The 13,525-nt window shown below is 53.2% G+C and overlaps 1 protein-coding gene across 1 annotated transcript in view; it reads right to left on the reverse strand.

Moving 5' to 3' along the window:
* Positions 1 to 1,106: 1,106 nt before the first annotated feature.
* MAPKAPK2 (MAPK activated protein kinase 2) overlaps positions 1,107 to 13,525 on the reverse strand; it is a 45,425-nt gene continuing 33,006 nt past the window's right edge. Inside the window, exons 2-10 of the mRNA XM_072948328.1 lie at positions 6,342 to 6,481; positions 6,103 to 6,167; positions 5,768 to 5,847; positions 5,144 to 5,270; positions 4,454 to 4,529; positions 3,919 to 4,043; positions 3,505 to 3,590; positions 3,325 to 3,405; positions 1,107 to 2,795 (exon numbers count right to left, since the gene is read on the reverse strand). Coding sequence (XP_072804429.1) covers positions 2,652 to 2,795; positions 3,325 to 3,405; positions 3,505 to 3,590; positions 3,919 to 4,043; positions 4,454 to 4,529; positions 5,144 to 5,270; positions 5,768 to 5,847; positions 6,103 to 6,167; positions 6,342 to 6,481 — 924 coding nt within the window. The 3' untranslated portion in view covers positions 1,107 to 2,651. The remainder of the gene's footprint in view (positions 2,796 to 3,324; positions 3,406 to 3,504; positions 3,591 to 3,918; positions 4,044 to 4,453; positions 4,530 to 5,143; positions 5,271 to 5,767; positions 5,848 to 6,102; positions 6,168 to 6,341; positions 6,482 to 13,525) is intronic.

Genomic DNA, 13,525 nt, shown 5'->3' on the forward strand with positions numbered 1-13,525 from the left:
ATTCCCACCCTAGCTCCCCTCATTCCCTCGTCCCCCAGGTGCTTAGCACCTCTGAGACCTACATATGCACAGACATGACTGGATTTCTCTGAAAGCAAAACCTCATGCTGTTTCATTTGAGCAGTGGTTTCTAGAGTGATGGGTAGAGTTTCAAGAGAGGAGCCAACCACAGCAACCCATTCAGGGGGCCACCAGGGACGCCTGCCTCTCCCGTGAGCCTGAGGAGTGGAGACATGACCCTCAGATGCCTAGGGGGAAGGGTGGGCCTCCCCTCCAGCTGCGAGGCTGGGTCTGAGGACGACCCCAGGCCTTCGGGATCCCGAGTTCCAGTCCAAACCAGTCAGCTGTGACCCCCAGCACATGCCCTGACCCTCAGTGGGTTTCCTCATAAAACAGGGATAACAGTCCCTCCCTGCCTTCCTCCCCTGACAGCTCTGAGGAGCACGTGAGAAAACGCAGGTCAAACTGTCTATGGCCATTTTCCATCTGACTGGGAGGAAGAGCAGTGGGGTCGGTAGAGCAATTTCCACCTTAGACTCTATGGCAAACCAATTCACTGCATGACCCCAAATAGCCCACCCCTGGGCCTCAGTCTTCCCATCTGTCAGTTGAGGGGAATCAGTCACATGAGCCCTGGGGCCCCTTCCAGGTCCAACGAAGAGTATTCTGGTTTCTGCCTGACCCCTATCACCCCCTCCTGGTACTTTCAGGAACTACAGCAACTTGCTCCTCTGGTCTCTTTCCCAGAATTTGAACCAATTCACCAACACCACCAACTTCTTCATGGACCCCCACGCCAGCCGGCCCCCAAGGCTGAGGGTGCCGGCGCCTGGCCCTTGATTCAGTACCTGGCAGATGGGCAAAGGCTCTCCAGCCGTGGGTGTCACCGGCCCTGCTCTTCAAAAACCCACACCAGACACATCACACCCCGGCCAGGCCCTCGACGGGGCAGGCGCTGGCTCCCTCTCATCCGGGAGGCCCTCCTCTCCTCTCCCAGGACCCCAGGACCCTGCCCTCCCCACTCACAACACGGATCTCCACGCATGGGGATAAGAGAGGTGGGGGAGTCAAGGGGCTGAGCCCCATGAAGGAAGAGAAAGAAAACATTTCAACTATTAAATCTGTTTAGTAAAGACAATTTTGCTCATACAAAACAACAGTTTACAACAATCTGAGTGCTGGACACACCGTCAGAGTCAGGGAGGTACTGCAGGTCCTCAGAGCCCTCCTCCCTGCCCAGAGAAGACCCTGGGCACCCCCGACCCCCAAACCCTGCCCCTGAGGGAGATGAAAGCTGAAATATTAGTGCCACCCCTGCCCCAAGGGACCATGGCACAGAGGGCCTCTCCTCACACTGCTCCTCATGCATACGTGGGGGCTCCCCACCCCACCCCCTCACTGGCCTGGACACGCGATGCTGAGTTGTTTGGGGTGGGGGCACGGTGGCTGATGGGGAAGGGGCAGAGTTGGGACATCTTTGGTGCGAAGACCCCCCCCCACCCTCAGGGCCACATGGCAGAGTTTACAGCAGGGCCACATAAGCGGTGCTGCCTTCGACCACAGGGCTCGCTGGCCGACGCCCCCGGACCCCGGGAGGCCCGGAAAGGCAGTAGCTCTGTGTCATTCATAAACCGCCCAGGCTCACCCCCGAGGGCTGAGAGGGGGCCTGCTGAGAAATGGCTAAAATGTCAGAAAATAAAGAAGATGGGTTAATAATGGCAGGAAGGGGAAGCAGAGAGGTGACTCGGTATATCAGCGCCGCAGAGGACCCGGCCCAGCACTGAGAGGGGAGCCGGGTCCCGGGGCGGGGCTCCAGTCTTCCGGATGGCTGGGGGGGGGCTAAGTCACTCCTCTCCACCCCCCCGGAACCAGCTCACAGAGGCGGGCGCGACGGCCTGGCTCAGGATCTGGACAGGCTTCCCAGGCACTTCGGAAGGCCCGATGCGGGCAGAGCAGGCCCGAGGAGGGAGAGGGTTCCTGAGCCACGGGGGGCCCCCCTCCGCAGCCCCGCCTGCCCCTGGCCCCTCAAATGCACAAGCCCAGGCCCTGACCCAGGCACACGCGCACGGGCACACGCACACACACACACCCACACTCACTCCCATCTGCCGGGCACACTGGTGGTGTCCGAGAGCTCAGCAGAGGAGGGGCGGCCGCCTGGCCCCAGCTCTCCGTGGCCTGCAGCTCCCAGGATGCCTCAGCCATTGGGGACCGGGCTGTAGTGGGAAATCGGAAAGGGCAGATGGGACAACACAGGGACGCTCCCCATCACGGTCTCCACAAACACCCTTGAACAAACCCCAAACCCTTGCAAGATCCAGAGAGGCAGGGGTCTGGGGGAGAGGAGCAGCGAGAGTGAGGGGAAGAACAATAAAAGAGGTTTCATAAAAATTCCAAGTCAAATTACTGATAAAATCGCAGAAGGAGCCCAGGTCCAAGAGCATCTTGCTCCTTCTCTCCATGCCCTCCTGGCCTCCCAGCGGCTCCCTCGCGGGGGCGGCCAGAACTCAGCCTCTGACGAGGTCCAGGCTCCACACAGCCGAGGAGGAGGGGAGGCGGAAGTGGACAGTTCTGTGTCTCTTCGTTTAAAAAATATATTCGGGTCGAGAGTTATTGCTTGTCCTCCAGTAGAGCTGGGCGGGCTCAGCGGCTCAGTGAGCAAGGGCCGCGGCCTCCAGGGCCCGAGCCTTCTTCCGCCTCTTCAGAAGCAGAGGGTTGGACGCATCTTCGATCTTTTTTATCTTGATCTGCTCGTAGTCAACCCGCATCGTGGCCAAGGCACTGGTCATCTCCTCCTGGAGGGGTGGGGGGTGCACCAGCAAAGCCGTGAGAAGTGAGAGACATAGCAGGGGTGGGACAAGGGTGACAGAGCAGGGGCAGGGACAGAGGGTGGGCTGGCTCGGGCCCAGGGCTGGGTCAGTGCCGCTCCCAGAGAGCCCTCCAACGACCCCACGGGAAGGCAGGGCACCGGGGTTCTCGTCCGCGCCACCAGTCACCAGCTGCACGACCCACGACGGGTCACCCCCTTCTCTGGGCCTCAGTCTCCTCATACATGAAGTGAGGAGATGGTACCAGGTGGCCTTTCAAGTCCCTTTAGAGACCCAGGGAGTAGAGGGCTTGGAGGAAACAGCCACGGCCAAGTTAAACCCAACAAAGCATCCTCTGCCCACAGCGTGGTCAGGGAAGCGCTCAGAGCTGCTGCTCCCGCTGTAACAGACGTGCCCTGGGGTGAGAGGGCGCGGAACCGGCCCTCGGCGCCAGCACCACCTCCACACTGACGCTCCCTGTGGGCCCCCGAGCCCCTCTTGACCAGTGTCCCCTCACCTTCACGTCCTCCCATCGCTCCTTGTCCTCCTTCAGGACCCGGCTGGTGTGCAGTGGGGTTTGAGGGACCTTCGTTGATTGCTGAGGGGAGAGAGAAGGGCCGAGTGAAAACCTGGGACAGGGCGGAGTCCCGAGGGACTGTCCCCGTGAACCCGGGCCCCTCCAGCCCGCCCGGCTCACCATGATCCAGGGGTGGTTCATGAACTCAGTGATGGTCATCCTCTGGGTGGGCTCTGTCTTTAGCAGGTTCCGGATGAGCATCTTCACTGTGGGGGAAGCAGGGTGCGGGCAGGGGACAGAGACGGCTCAGGGGCCCCTTTCCTCCTGCTCTTCCCACGGTTTGCAGGGGGAAACCAGACTCAGAGGGGGCTGCTGAGGAGCTGGCCCTGAGGACCAAAACGGCTCCACCACCCGAGAGCCCTGAACACCCCACACCCCTAGCTTTGCTGCAAGCCCTTTACACAGGCAGGACACGTCCAGCAGGTGTGGGCCAGGTGCAGACCCACAACCACACCACCCACGTGAGACAGATGTCCCACACACACACGCACACAAGCACACACGCACATGCACACACACACGTTAGCTCTTTACCTTCCTCTGATACTTCTGACCACTCCGGGTTGGGAAATTCATACTGGCCCATTCGGATGCGACTCTTCATACCAGGAGAGATGGCAAGGCCATGGTTGGAATAAAACGGGGGGTACCCACACAGCCTGGGCCGACAGGAAGCGGGAAGAGAGGGGCAGAGAGGGTGTTATTTAGAAGCCCTGCACCAGGAACAGAGTGAGACACAGGCTTCTTCTTGTAAAGTCACACAGAAATTGTAACTCACTGATTCAGGGACAATATACAAAGTCAAGGACAGGGCTCCGGAATCCAACACACCAAGTATCTAACCACACGTTTTCCTGCCCATTAGCTAGTTTACAGCACTTAGCTGTCAGAATCCATGGAACACTGAGAGGAGGGGACATGCAGGGGATTCCCAGGGCATCTCCCATCCAGAAGGGGAATACTAATCTTTGCCTCTTCCTCTTGTCCCAGAGAGATGAAGGCCTCCTTCCACTCCCTGCCCTAGCCCAGCCCAGCCCCGCTCCCCCAAGGCTCCTACCCGTACACTCACAGGATGTACATGATGACACCCAAGGACCACATGTCACAAGACTTGTCATACTTCTCTGGGCCCAGCACTTCTGGAGCTGCAAACCAAAGGTCAACATGGGTGGGTCCAGCCCTGGGAACCCGGCGATCTGCCCCAGTTCCTCTGTGGATGGGGCTCCCCATCCAGCCCTTCAGTCCATCATGATGGGACCAGAGCTGGGCTGGGAGGGGAAACGGTCACAGTCCAGGCGCTGGCCTGGATGGAGGGGAGCAGAAGACCCTCCTGCAAGAGGAGCCCTAGGGGTTGGAATCTCAATGGGAAACAATTCTTGAACTGCAAGAGCCTTTCAGGCTGCCATTTAATTTGACAAACACATTTTCAGAGTTTACTCCGTACCTATCAGCTGGGACTCCTGATCAAATCTGCGTCCCAGACTCCATCGGGAGTCTGATGGGAGCGGCGGGCTCATCTCAGGAAAAGCGCACGTGTGTGCAAAGTCCTACCCACAAACTCAGGCAGGTAACTTCCTACACTGCTTCAACCCCAGCTGAGCTCCAACAAGCCCCACTTCGGCTCAGGTCACATCAGGACCAGTGTTAGAAAGGGCTGGAGAACACGACCCTCTTAGGACCAGTGGCCCTGAGACCTCCAAAGTGGGGGCTGACAAAGCTCTGGGGAAAGACAAGCTCCCCGGGCCTTCTCTGGACTTACCCACGTAGTATGGCGTGTAACAAGGAGTGGTCAGGGAGTTGTGGCTGGTGGTTTCCTTGGCAAAGCCAAAATCAGTCAGCTTCAGAATGGCGTTGGGCCTTTTGGAGGTGTACAAGAGATTCTCAGGCTACAGAAAGAGAGACATAAGTAACAGCCCTGCTGAACCTGGCGGGGCTACCAGAAACCCAAAGGGTAAAGATTCCTCCCTCCCTTCCTTCCTCTGTTCTACAACCATCTGTCCAGCCCCTATGATCTGCACGCCACGAGGACCCAGCCTCCCGAGAGCGTACAGGGTGCTTGGAGATGAGAGACTCACACAGAGACCCAGCAGTAAACACCACAGGGACTCAGAGACCAAAGGTGTGACTGAGAGGGCCTGACTCAGGAGGACCACGGGGCTGAGTGTGGCCTCAGGAGGCTTACAGACCGGGTTGGGGGTCTGCCCAGAGAAGGCAGGGCCCTGCAGGGCAGAGGGTAGCACTCTGTCCCACTCTGCCCTCACCCAGGCTCAAGGATGCAGGACGACTATGGGAATCTTCCTGAGGTCGCCGTGACCCTGACCCCCATGGCCTCCAGGACACCTGAGCTGGGGGGCGGCAGGGGGGCAGTAAGCACAGCGGGTACCTTGACATCCCGATGGGCGATGTTGATCGAGTGTAAATACTGGATGGCCTCACCGATGCTCTTCATGATTTCTGACGCCTCTGCAGAGAAGAGAGCAGGAAAGAGAGGGAAGAAAAGCCACAAGATGTGTCATTAGGTCTGAAAACCCAATACCCCAGGCCCCCGACACAGCCCCAGGCTCCCTGCATCCACCCCCCACCCCAGGAACTCAGCACGAGCTGGAGGAGCAGCAGGCCTCAGCACCTCTCAGGAGAGCAGCGGCTGCCCGAGGCCCCCTTCAGACACCCTGCTGCACTGCCTGCCAAAGCCTGGTTCCCACAACAGACCCTTTCTACCTCTTTCTGTGAAGGCTTGGTCTCCTCGGTCCTGGATTCGGCTAAAGAGCTCTCCACCATCCAAACTGAAACAAAGCCACAGTCACATCTGGTGCACACACCACCATCACGCTCCCACCAAAAGAAGTCAAGCGTTTACATTTTAGGCTTGAGTCCCCATCTGGCCATCCTTAGAAGGTCAGGGGCCTAAGCAGGGGTGGGATCAGGTTGGGCCAGGAACAAAGAGGAAGGCTGCTCACCACTCCATGACAATCAGCAGGCACTTCCTCCCCGCATACAGGTTCTCATACACGTCCACGATGCGCACAATGTGCGGGCACTGGGAGGCCCGCCAGTGCAGCTCCACCTCGCGGCGGGCCTTGGGACAGTCCTGAAGCATCTGCAAGACCAACGCCTCCTGAGAAACTGCTCGGGGGCTGCAGGGAGCACTGGGGGCCTACCCCAAGCCCGGTCCACCCCGCCTGTCGCACCATCCACGCCGCCTACAGCTGGTCCACCACCAGCGCCCCAGCGCCCTCCCCGAGCCTCCTTCTCCTAAGTCCTGACGCAGAGCTCTGCAGCTCCCTTAGCTGCTGCTCTAAAAGAAACCTCTCAGATGACCCCTCACAGGGCCTTGACAGCTACACTGAGATCACCCTTGACCATTTTGCCCAGCTGCGCCCTTCCACAGCTAAGAGTACAAAGTCAATTCCAGATGGCGGGCAGAGTCAAGCACGGGTAGACAGGGAGTAAAGGAGGCCTGGGGAGACAGACGGACTGAGAAAAACCCAAACAACAAAGGAAAGGGGCCTAGAAAGAGGGGAGACTCCAGATCGGTAAGATAAGGTAACTCCAGGATCCCTCAAACCCAGTACACCAAATTCCATGCAATGTCCTTTCAACCAACAGGTGGCCTCGGGTGTCAGCCAGATGTGGTTTAAATCCTGGTTCTCACTAGATATGCAACTTTGAGCAAGTTACTTAACTCATAAGCCTCATTCCTCTCCCCTCTTCTTCCGTGGAGCAGGTGGCCAGGGTATAAAGGGAGCCTGGATCCCTCACCTGCCTCGGGGGCCGAATCTTGACTAGTCTGAGTCCATCTCATTAATCCCAGGCCCTTTTACTAAGACCTGACCCTTAGTAAACTTTGGGGGAATCTGCCGAGAGGCCTCTTAAAGGGAACACAAGGAGCGCACATCACCCCTCCTGAATGCGGTGCCTGGCACCACGGCAGTCACTTGGTAACACGAGAGAGACCAGCCAAACGGGATAAACCAACGCACTGAAGGAAGCAACCAGGAGAGGTGGCAGCTACCTTGTTGACATCACCAAGCATCCCTCATGACTTCTTGGTAAAAACAGACTTTCCTTACTGTTTAAACTGCTTTTAGTGGGACTCTTTTATTGCTCAGAGCCAAAGACATCCTGATACATCCCTTTGTAAAATGGGGATAGCTTTGTTGCTAAGGATTAAGTGAAATAACTCTGCAAAGCATCGAGCAGAGTGCCCGCATGTGCTCAGTAACGTTAGCTGTCGTTTTTGCTGTAGACTGTCTACTAAGCGCCAGGCATAGATGCCAAAATAATCAAGACAAGGACCCTGACAGAGTAGCTATCTTCGTGGGAAGTCAAGATTAGACCTGTAAGTACAGACTTCAACTGCTTTGGACATTCAGAGGGCTGGGCTGTGAGGGAGACAGTCCGGCAGGGGAGGAAATGAACAGGCAGAAGGGAGGCACCCAGGCAGGGAAAACGGTGGGAAACGGGCCTGAGTGACTGAGACAGAGCGAAGCTGGGGTGGGTGAGTGACACAGCAGGAGCGCTAAGAGACCTGCTGGGAAGTGCATGAAGCTTGATAAGAAAGATCAGCTTGCCAGGATGGTGCCAGATGACAGAGGGCACAGAAAAGCAAACACAGGAATTTTCAAACAAGAAAACTAGCATTCAGTATTGGTTCAACCACTGTGGTCACTCCTAGTGAACTGAAAGACGTGCATACCATTCAACCTAAGAATTCTACTTTTAGGGTTTACCTTATATGAGGTAATCCATGATAAGGAGGCATATGCAACTGTGTCCTTTACTATGCTGTTTTTGATGGTGAAAATGTGTGTGTTTTAATGGTGAAAATGTGGAAGCAACAAAGTGATCTTCAATAGAGAAAGCCTAAATAAAGTGCTGTATGATGACAAAATAGAATTCTGTCAAGCAGGAAACATTAATAATGCAGACTGATCATTAATAATCTTTAAAATGATTCTGGGTTTGAAAAGTTATATGTAATATACATGTATAAATGAAACAGTCTGAATTATACAGAATTGTTTCTTGTAGATCAAATAAGATCAACTATCATCAATATCACGGTGTTCAATCTAATCTAATTTAAACAATTTAAAGAATAATGTATATTTTTTGTGGGGAAAAAAAAAAGAAAACTAACTTTCAGTTTTGCTCCAGTCCACGAAACGCTGGCCCTTTTCTAATTACACAGCATTTTACAGGATGAGGAAACTGAGGCTCAGGAAGTAGTGTGTCCCAGACTCGGTTCCTGGGGAAAGGCAGAGCCGGGGTTGGAATTCAAGCCTGGTGGATCCCAAAGTCCAAGCCTTTTGCACAATATCACACAGCTTTTAGAGATGAGGTGAGGCCAAGACTTATCAGTCTCAGAGCACCAAATGCAAAGGTCCTTTGCAAAGGCAATCCCCAAACAGGAGCCCAGATCGAGTCTCCGAAGGAGCTGGCAGGAGGCAAGGTCATCATGAGGTCACACTGCCACCTGGTGGCCATCTAAGGACACTGCACAGGTCCTGAATTTTGCCACCTTCAACTTCATTCATTTGGATGGACCAAGGGAAAAGGTTATCCTTTCCCATGCCTGTGAAGAGGAGGAGGCACTGGCCAATTTCATTTGCATGTATTCAATTCAACAAGCATTTATCAAGCTCCTACTATGGGCCACACATTGTGCTAGATGTCAGTACCAAATAGAAGAGTCCCAGCCTGAAGGAACTCAGACTAGGGGATGGAGGTGGGGGCATGAGGGGAGGCAGACACACAGAAAATGCTTATAACCTTGTGAGATAATGCGCTGTGAGACTGTTAAATTCAAAGGGTTCAAGAGCAAAAGTTCTCAGAGCAGCCAAAACAGAAAGACCTCTATCGCCCTCTACAGGCACATAGGAACTGAAGCCCAGAGAGAAAGATTTAAAGTTGCAAAATTTACTCAGCCGCAACAATCAGGAGAGACTTGGGCCTGGGTCTGGAATTTATCAATTTCCAGTTGCGTAGGCTTGGAGAGGCCATTACCTTCCTGAGTCCATTCCACATTCGTGAGTTAGCAGTTGTCACAGCTGCCTGGCCCCCTCGCTCACAGAGCCACTGCAAGCATCTGTGAAATAACACTTCTAAGAGGGCTTTGCTATCAGAAAGACACTCGCCACTGCAAACCAGCAGCACAGCTGCCCCCAGAGGGGCCCTCTCCGTCACCTCTGAGTTGAGGCTGGAACACCTCGATATAACAACTCCCCCCGATGTGTACAAGCCACCAGCGAGACTGCAGGCTGGGTTTCTGCCTGCAGCCCAGTGACCACCGCCCCGCCTGGGAACCAGCTCCGTGCTCTAACCAACCACTGCTATGGTAAGTGAGGATGCCCCTCGGCCCCTCCTGAACTCAGCACGCACTGCAGGGTCTGCTTGCTCTCTCTCCTTAGACATTTAATTAAGAGTGTGGGGCATTAGGCAAAAGAGAATTTGTAGCCAGAAAGCCTGGGTTTGCATTCCATCTCCAGGCTTCCACAAAATCCCTCAGCTGGAGCTGGACTGACCTAGTAAAACAAATCTGGCCTTGGGAATCGCACACAACCTGCATCCCAGTTCTGCACTTCGCAGCTCGTGTTAGGCAAGCCAACCCACCTTCTGAAAAGGGTTTCCTCATCTGTAAAACTGGATTCAAATCAGCAAAATAAGTAAAGCGGAAAGAACAGTATTTTTAAATTCAAGAAACATGGAAGCAACCTAAATGTCCATTGACAGACAACTGGTAAAGAAATTGTAGTATATTTATACAATGGAGTACTACTCAGCTATAAAAAAAGAAAAATGCCATTTGCAGCAACATGGATGGATCTAGAGATGGTCATTCTAAGTGAAGCCAGAAAGAAAGAAAAATACCATATGATATCACTCATATGTGGAATCTAAGAAAAAATTTAAAAAGAAAAAAAAAGGACACTATGAACTCATCTACAAAACAGAAACAGACTCACAGACATAGTAAACAATCTTACAGTTACCAGGGAGAGGGGGTGGAAGGGATAAATTTGGGAGTTTGAGATTTGCAAATGTCAGCCACTATATATAAAAATAGATTTTTTTAAAAAGTTTCTTCTGTATAGCACAGGGAACTATATTCAATATCTTGTAATAACCTTTAATGAAAAAGAATATGAAAATAAATATATGTATGTATATGCATGACTGGGACACTGTGCTGTGCACCAGAAAATTGACACATTGTAATTGACTACTTCAATTAAAAAATTTTTTTTCTAAGAGAAACATAATTAGAATTTCCCATGAAGACTGGTAATTGACATCAGGTATATATTTATCAGAAATCCCTGAATGGATATAAAAACCAGCCCAAGCCATGAAAGCAAGACCTTCAACCTGGTCAGGCGACAGGCTGGCTGACATCTTGGGGGCAGAGCCATGAAGAGCCAAAGAGGCTTTGTGGACAGCTGTGGGGTACCGAAGCCTGGAGAGAGGAAACCAAGCATGTGCTAATCTGGAGCACAGGGCTAAGTAAAGAACAGGAGGGGAGGTGCCCAAGCAGCAAGCCAGAGAAGAGACAGGGAGAGCAAACAGGATTCCTAGGGTGCTGCCAGGCGCCACCAGCAACGGTACATGGCAGGTTCAACCTGAAGCCAAGAGAGTCACACGAGAAAGGTCCTCCCGCTCTGGCCTGGACAAGAGCAGTGGAGGCCAAAGGGCCCAGGACCACAGCCCTGAGGGCCCACATCTGAAGGAAGGGTCTTTCTTCCCCAAACCAAAAGCCATAGGCCCTGAGACAAGGAATGCCTGAAAGGGATCGTACAATATTTTAAGCCCATGCTAAGCTTAGAAAGGATATTGTGACTTGCTTTGGCCCCCTACAGTTTGCATCTGAAATTCCCCTGCACTGTTGAAAAGGGTCATTGTTGCATGTGCTAGACTGCAATGCAACAGGCAGCCCACCTACCTACCAAGTGTGGTGGGGGCCAGGGACCAGGCCACGAGGCCACTACCCATCACTAGGATGATGGTGGCAATGAGGGAACTGTGGGAACTCTCCCAAAATACTGTTCCAAGCCTCTCTTTGTCCGACCTGGATGGAAGAGGATGGTCTGCCTTACCTCCCTTGCCAAATCTTCCATCATGGGTCTGCATGAGAAGACCCGGGAGTAGGAAGCACCCTAAGCTTAGGTGAGCCAGGGAGAAGGAGGGAAAGAGAGACCGGGGCCTGAGGCACTGGTCCCCAGCAAGGCAGATCTGAGGACCAGAAGGGAAGGGACGAGGCCCAGGTCCCAAGGGATTCTCACAAGCTCCACCACTTACTCAGTGTGTAAACTTGGGGAAGTTTTTAATCCCTTGGTGTCTCAGTTTCCTTACCTAAAGGGGATAATAACAGTACCTACCAAAACAAGCACACAAAAAAACAGCACCTACCTATATCAAATGCGTTAATACATGTACATTATGTAAAGAATGATGCTCGGCACATAATAGGCACTGCATCAGTGTTTGCCATTATTGTTCTGCCCCCAAATTCCCCCATGTGCCAGAGTCCCACTGGGGTGGGCAGCTGGGATGCTGCTCACACCCATCTCGTTTAAGGTGCTATGAACAGCTCCAAGCACTGGGTGGAAGGGACGCAGAACACGGGGAGGGATGCAGGCTTCAGCACCCTCGCCCTGAGTCTCCCTTTCCCTCCCTACAGCCTAAACAGACAGCTGGGGGCAGACACACATCAGGAGAAGGAAGCCATCCATCCCTTCCCAAGACAGACGCGGTGCCAAGAGTGATGCAAAAGTCTGAATCAGACACCACGGGGTACGTCGTGTGTGTGGTGCAAATTGTTAAACAAGACCTCTTGCGCCGCCTCCCAACGTGGGCCGGGCCCGCCCACTCCCCTCCACACAGAGGGGGCAGACCTGGGGTGCTTCGCAGCCAGGAGTAAAGAGGAGGACTTGGGGAGGAGGGCCGCTGCTGTGGGCTGGGTCCCAGCAACCTCCTCAGCACAGGGCCGGCGGGGAGGATGCAGGGGAGCAGGGAAGAGGGAGCCCCTGCTTCCCAGGAGCGCTCTGGGTTCCACGGGTGCCAGGCACTCTGAAGGGAGCCCTCACACCCGCCCCAGGAGGCAGCGTCCTGCTTTCTCAATGAGAAAACACAGGCTCAGAGGAGCTGAGCCATTAGTTGAAGGCCTCTCAGCGGGCTGTCCTCGGCAGGACTGGAATGCGACCCCCCTTCTCACTGCTCCCAAAGCCCCTTTCCCACCATCCCCTAGTGACGCCAAGGACACCACACCTGCCCAAGACCGTCCACGATGCCAACAGCCGAAAACAGGGGCTGGAAATGCACAAAGGCCTTAACGTGCAAGCCCTTTAATCTTGAAACTCCAGAATTCCAAAACTTTAGGATTTTAGAATTTTACCCTATGGCACTAATCACAGACAGAGCTTTAAGAATATACATATATATTCCAAAAATTGTTGACTTTAACTGGAAATGACTAGCAAACTGAATGCCCAGCAGTAAGCAACAGAGCTTGCTTTTTCAAAAAGTTTATCTATACAATCTACAATCATTAAAACGCTGTTTCGGAAGAATATGTAATGGGACATGGATTCCTAAGTGCCTCAGTCACTGTCATCACTGTCAGTGGCAGCACTGTATTTTTTTCCTTTGCAACCCAAATCCCAGTCTGTAGTTTTCTTAAATTTATCTGATAGTAAATGAAAAAGCAAACTACACAGCCTTATGCACAGTACAGTTCTCACGTATATTTGTATTTATCTGTGTACATCTGTGTACACAGATGCATACAGTATGTGTGTCTATATATACATATATGTGTATATACACAGATATGTAACAGGGAGGGCATTCACACTCAGGAAAATGTTAATAATTACATATCTGAAAGGTAAGATTACAGTGACTTAGTTTTCTTTATTATATCTTTGTTTCCAAGGTGGCTTACAATTAGCATACATACTTTTTAAAGAGGCAAAGAAGCTTAGCTCTCCAAATTTTAATTGGAGGCTGTCATCCACACCCCAGGCCCCGTGGTCAGGGAGAAGCAGCTGTGGGCTTCCAGGCAGCTCTGCCAGGCGGCTGAGCCATGGACCTGGGGCTGCCCTCTAGAGTACTGAGCATGAAACAGCTCATGCCCAGTGGGTGC

This window comes from Vicugna pacos, chromosome 23 (assembly GCF_048564905.1).
Source record: "Vicugna pacos chromosome 23, VicPac4, whole genome shotgun sequence".
NCBI classification, from domain to species: domain Eukaryota; kingdom Metazoa; phylum Chordata; class Mammalia; order Artiodactyla; family Camelidae; genus Vicugna; species Vicugna pacos.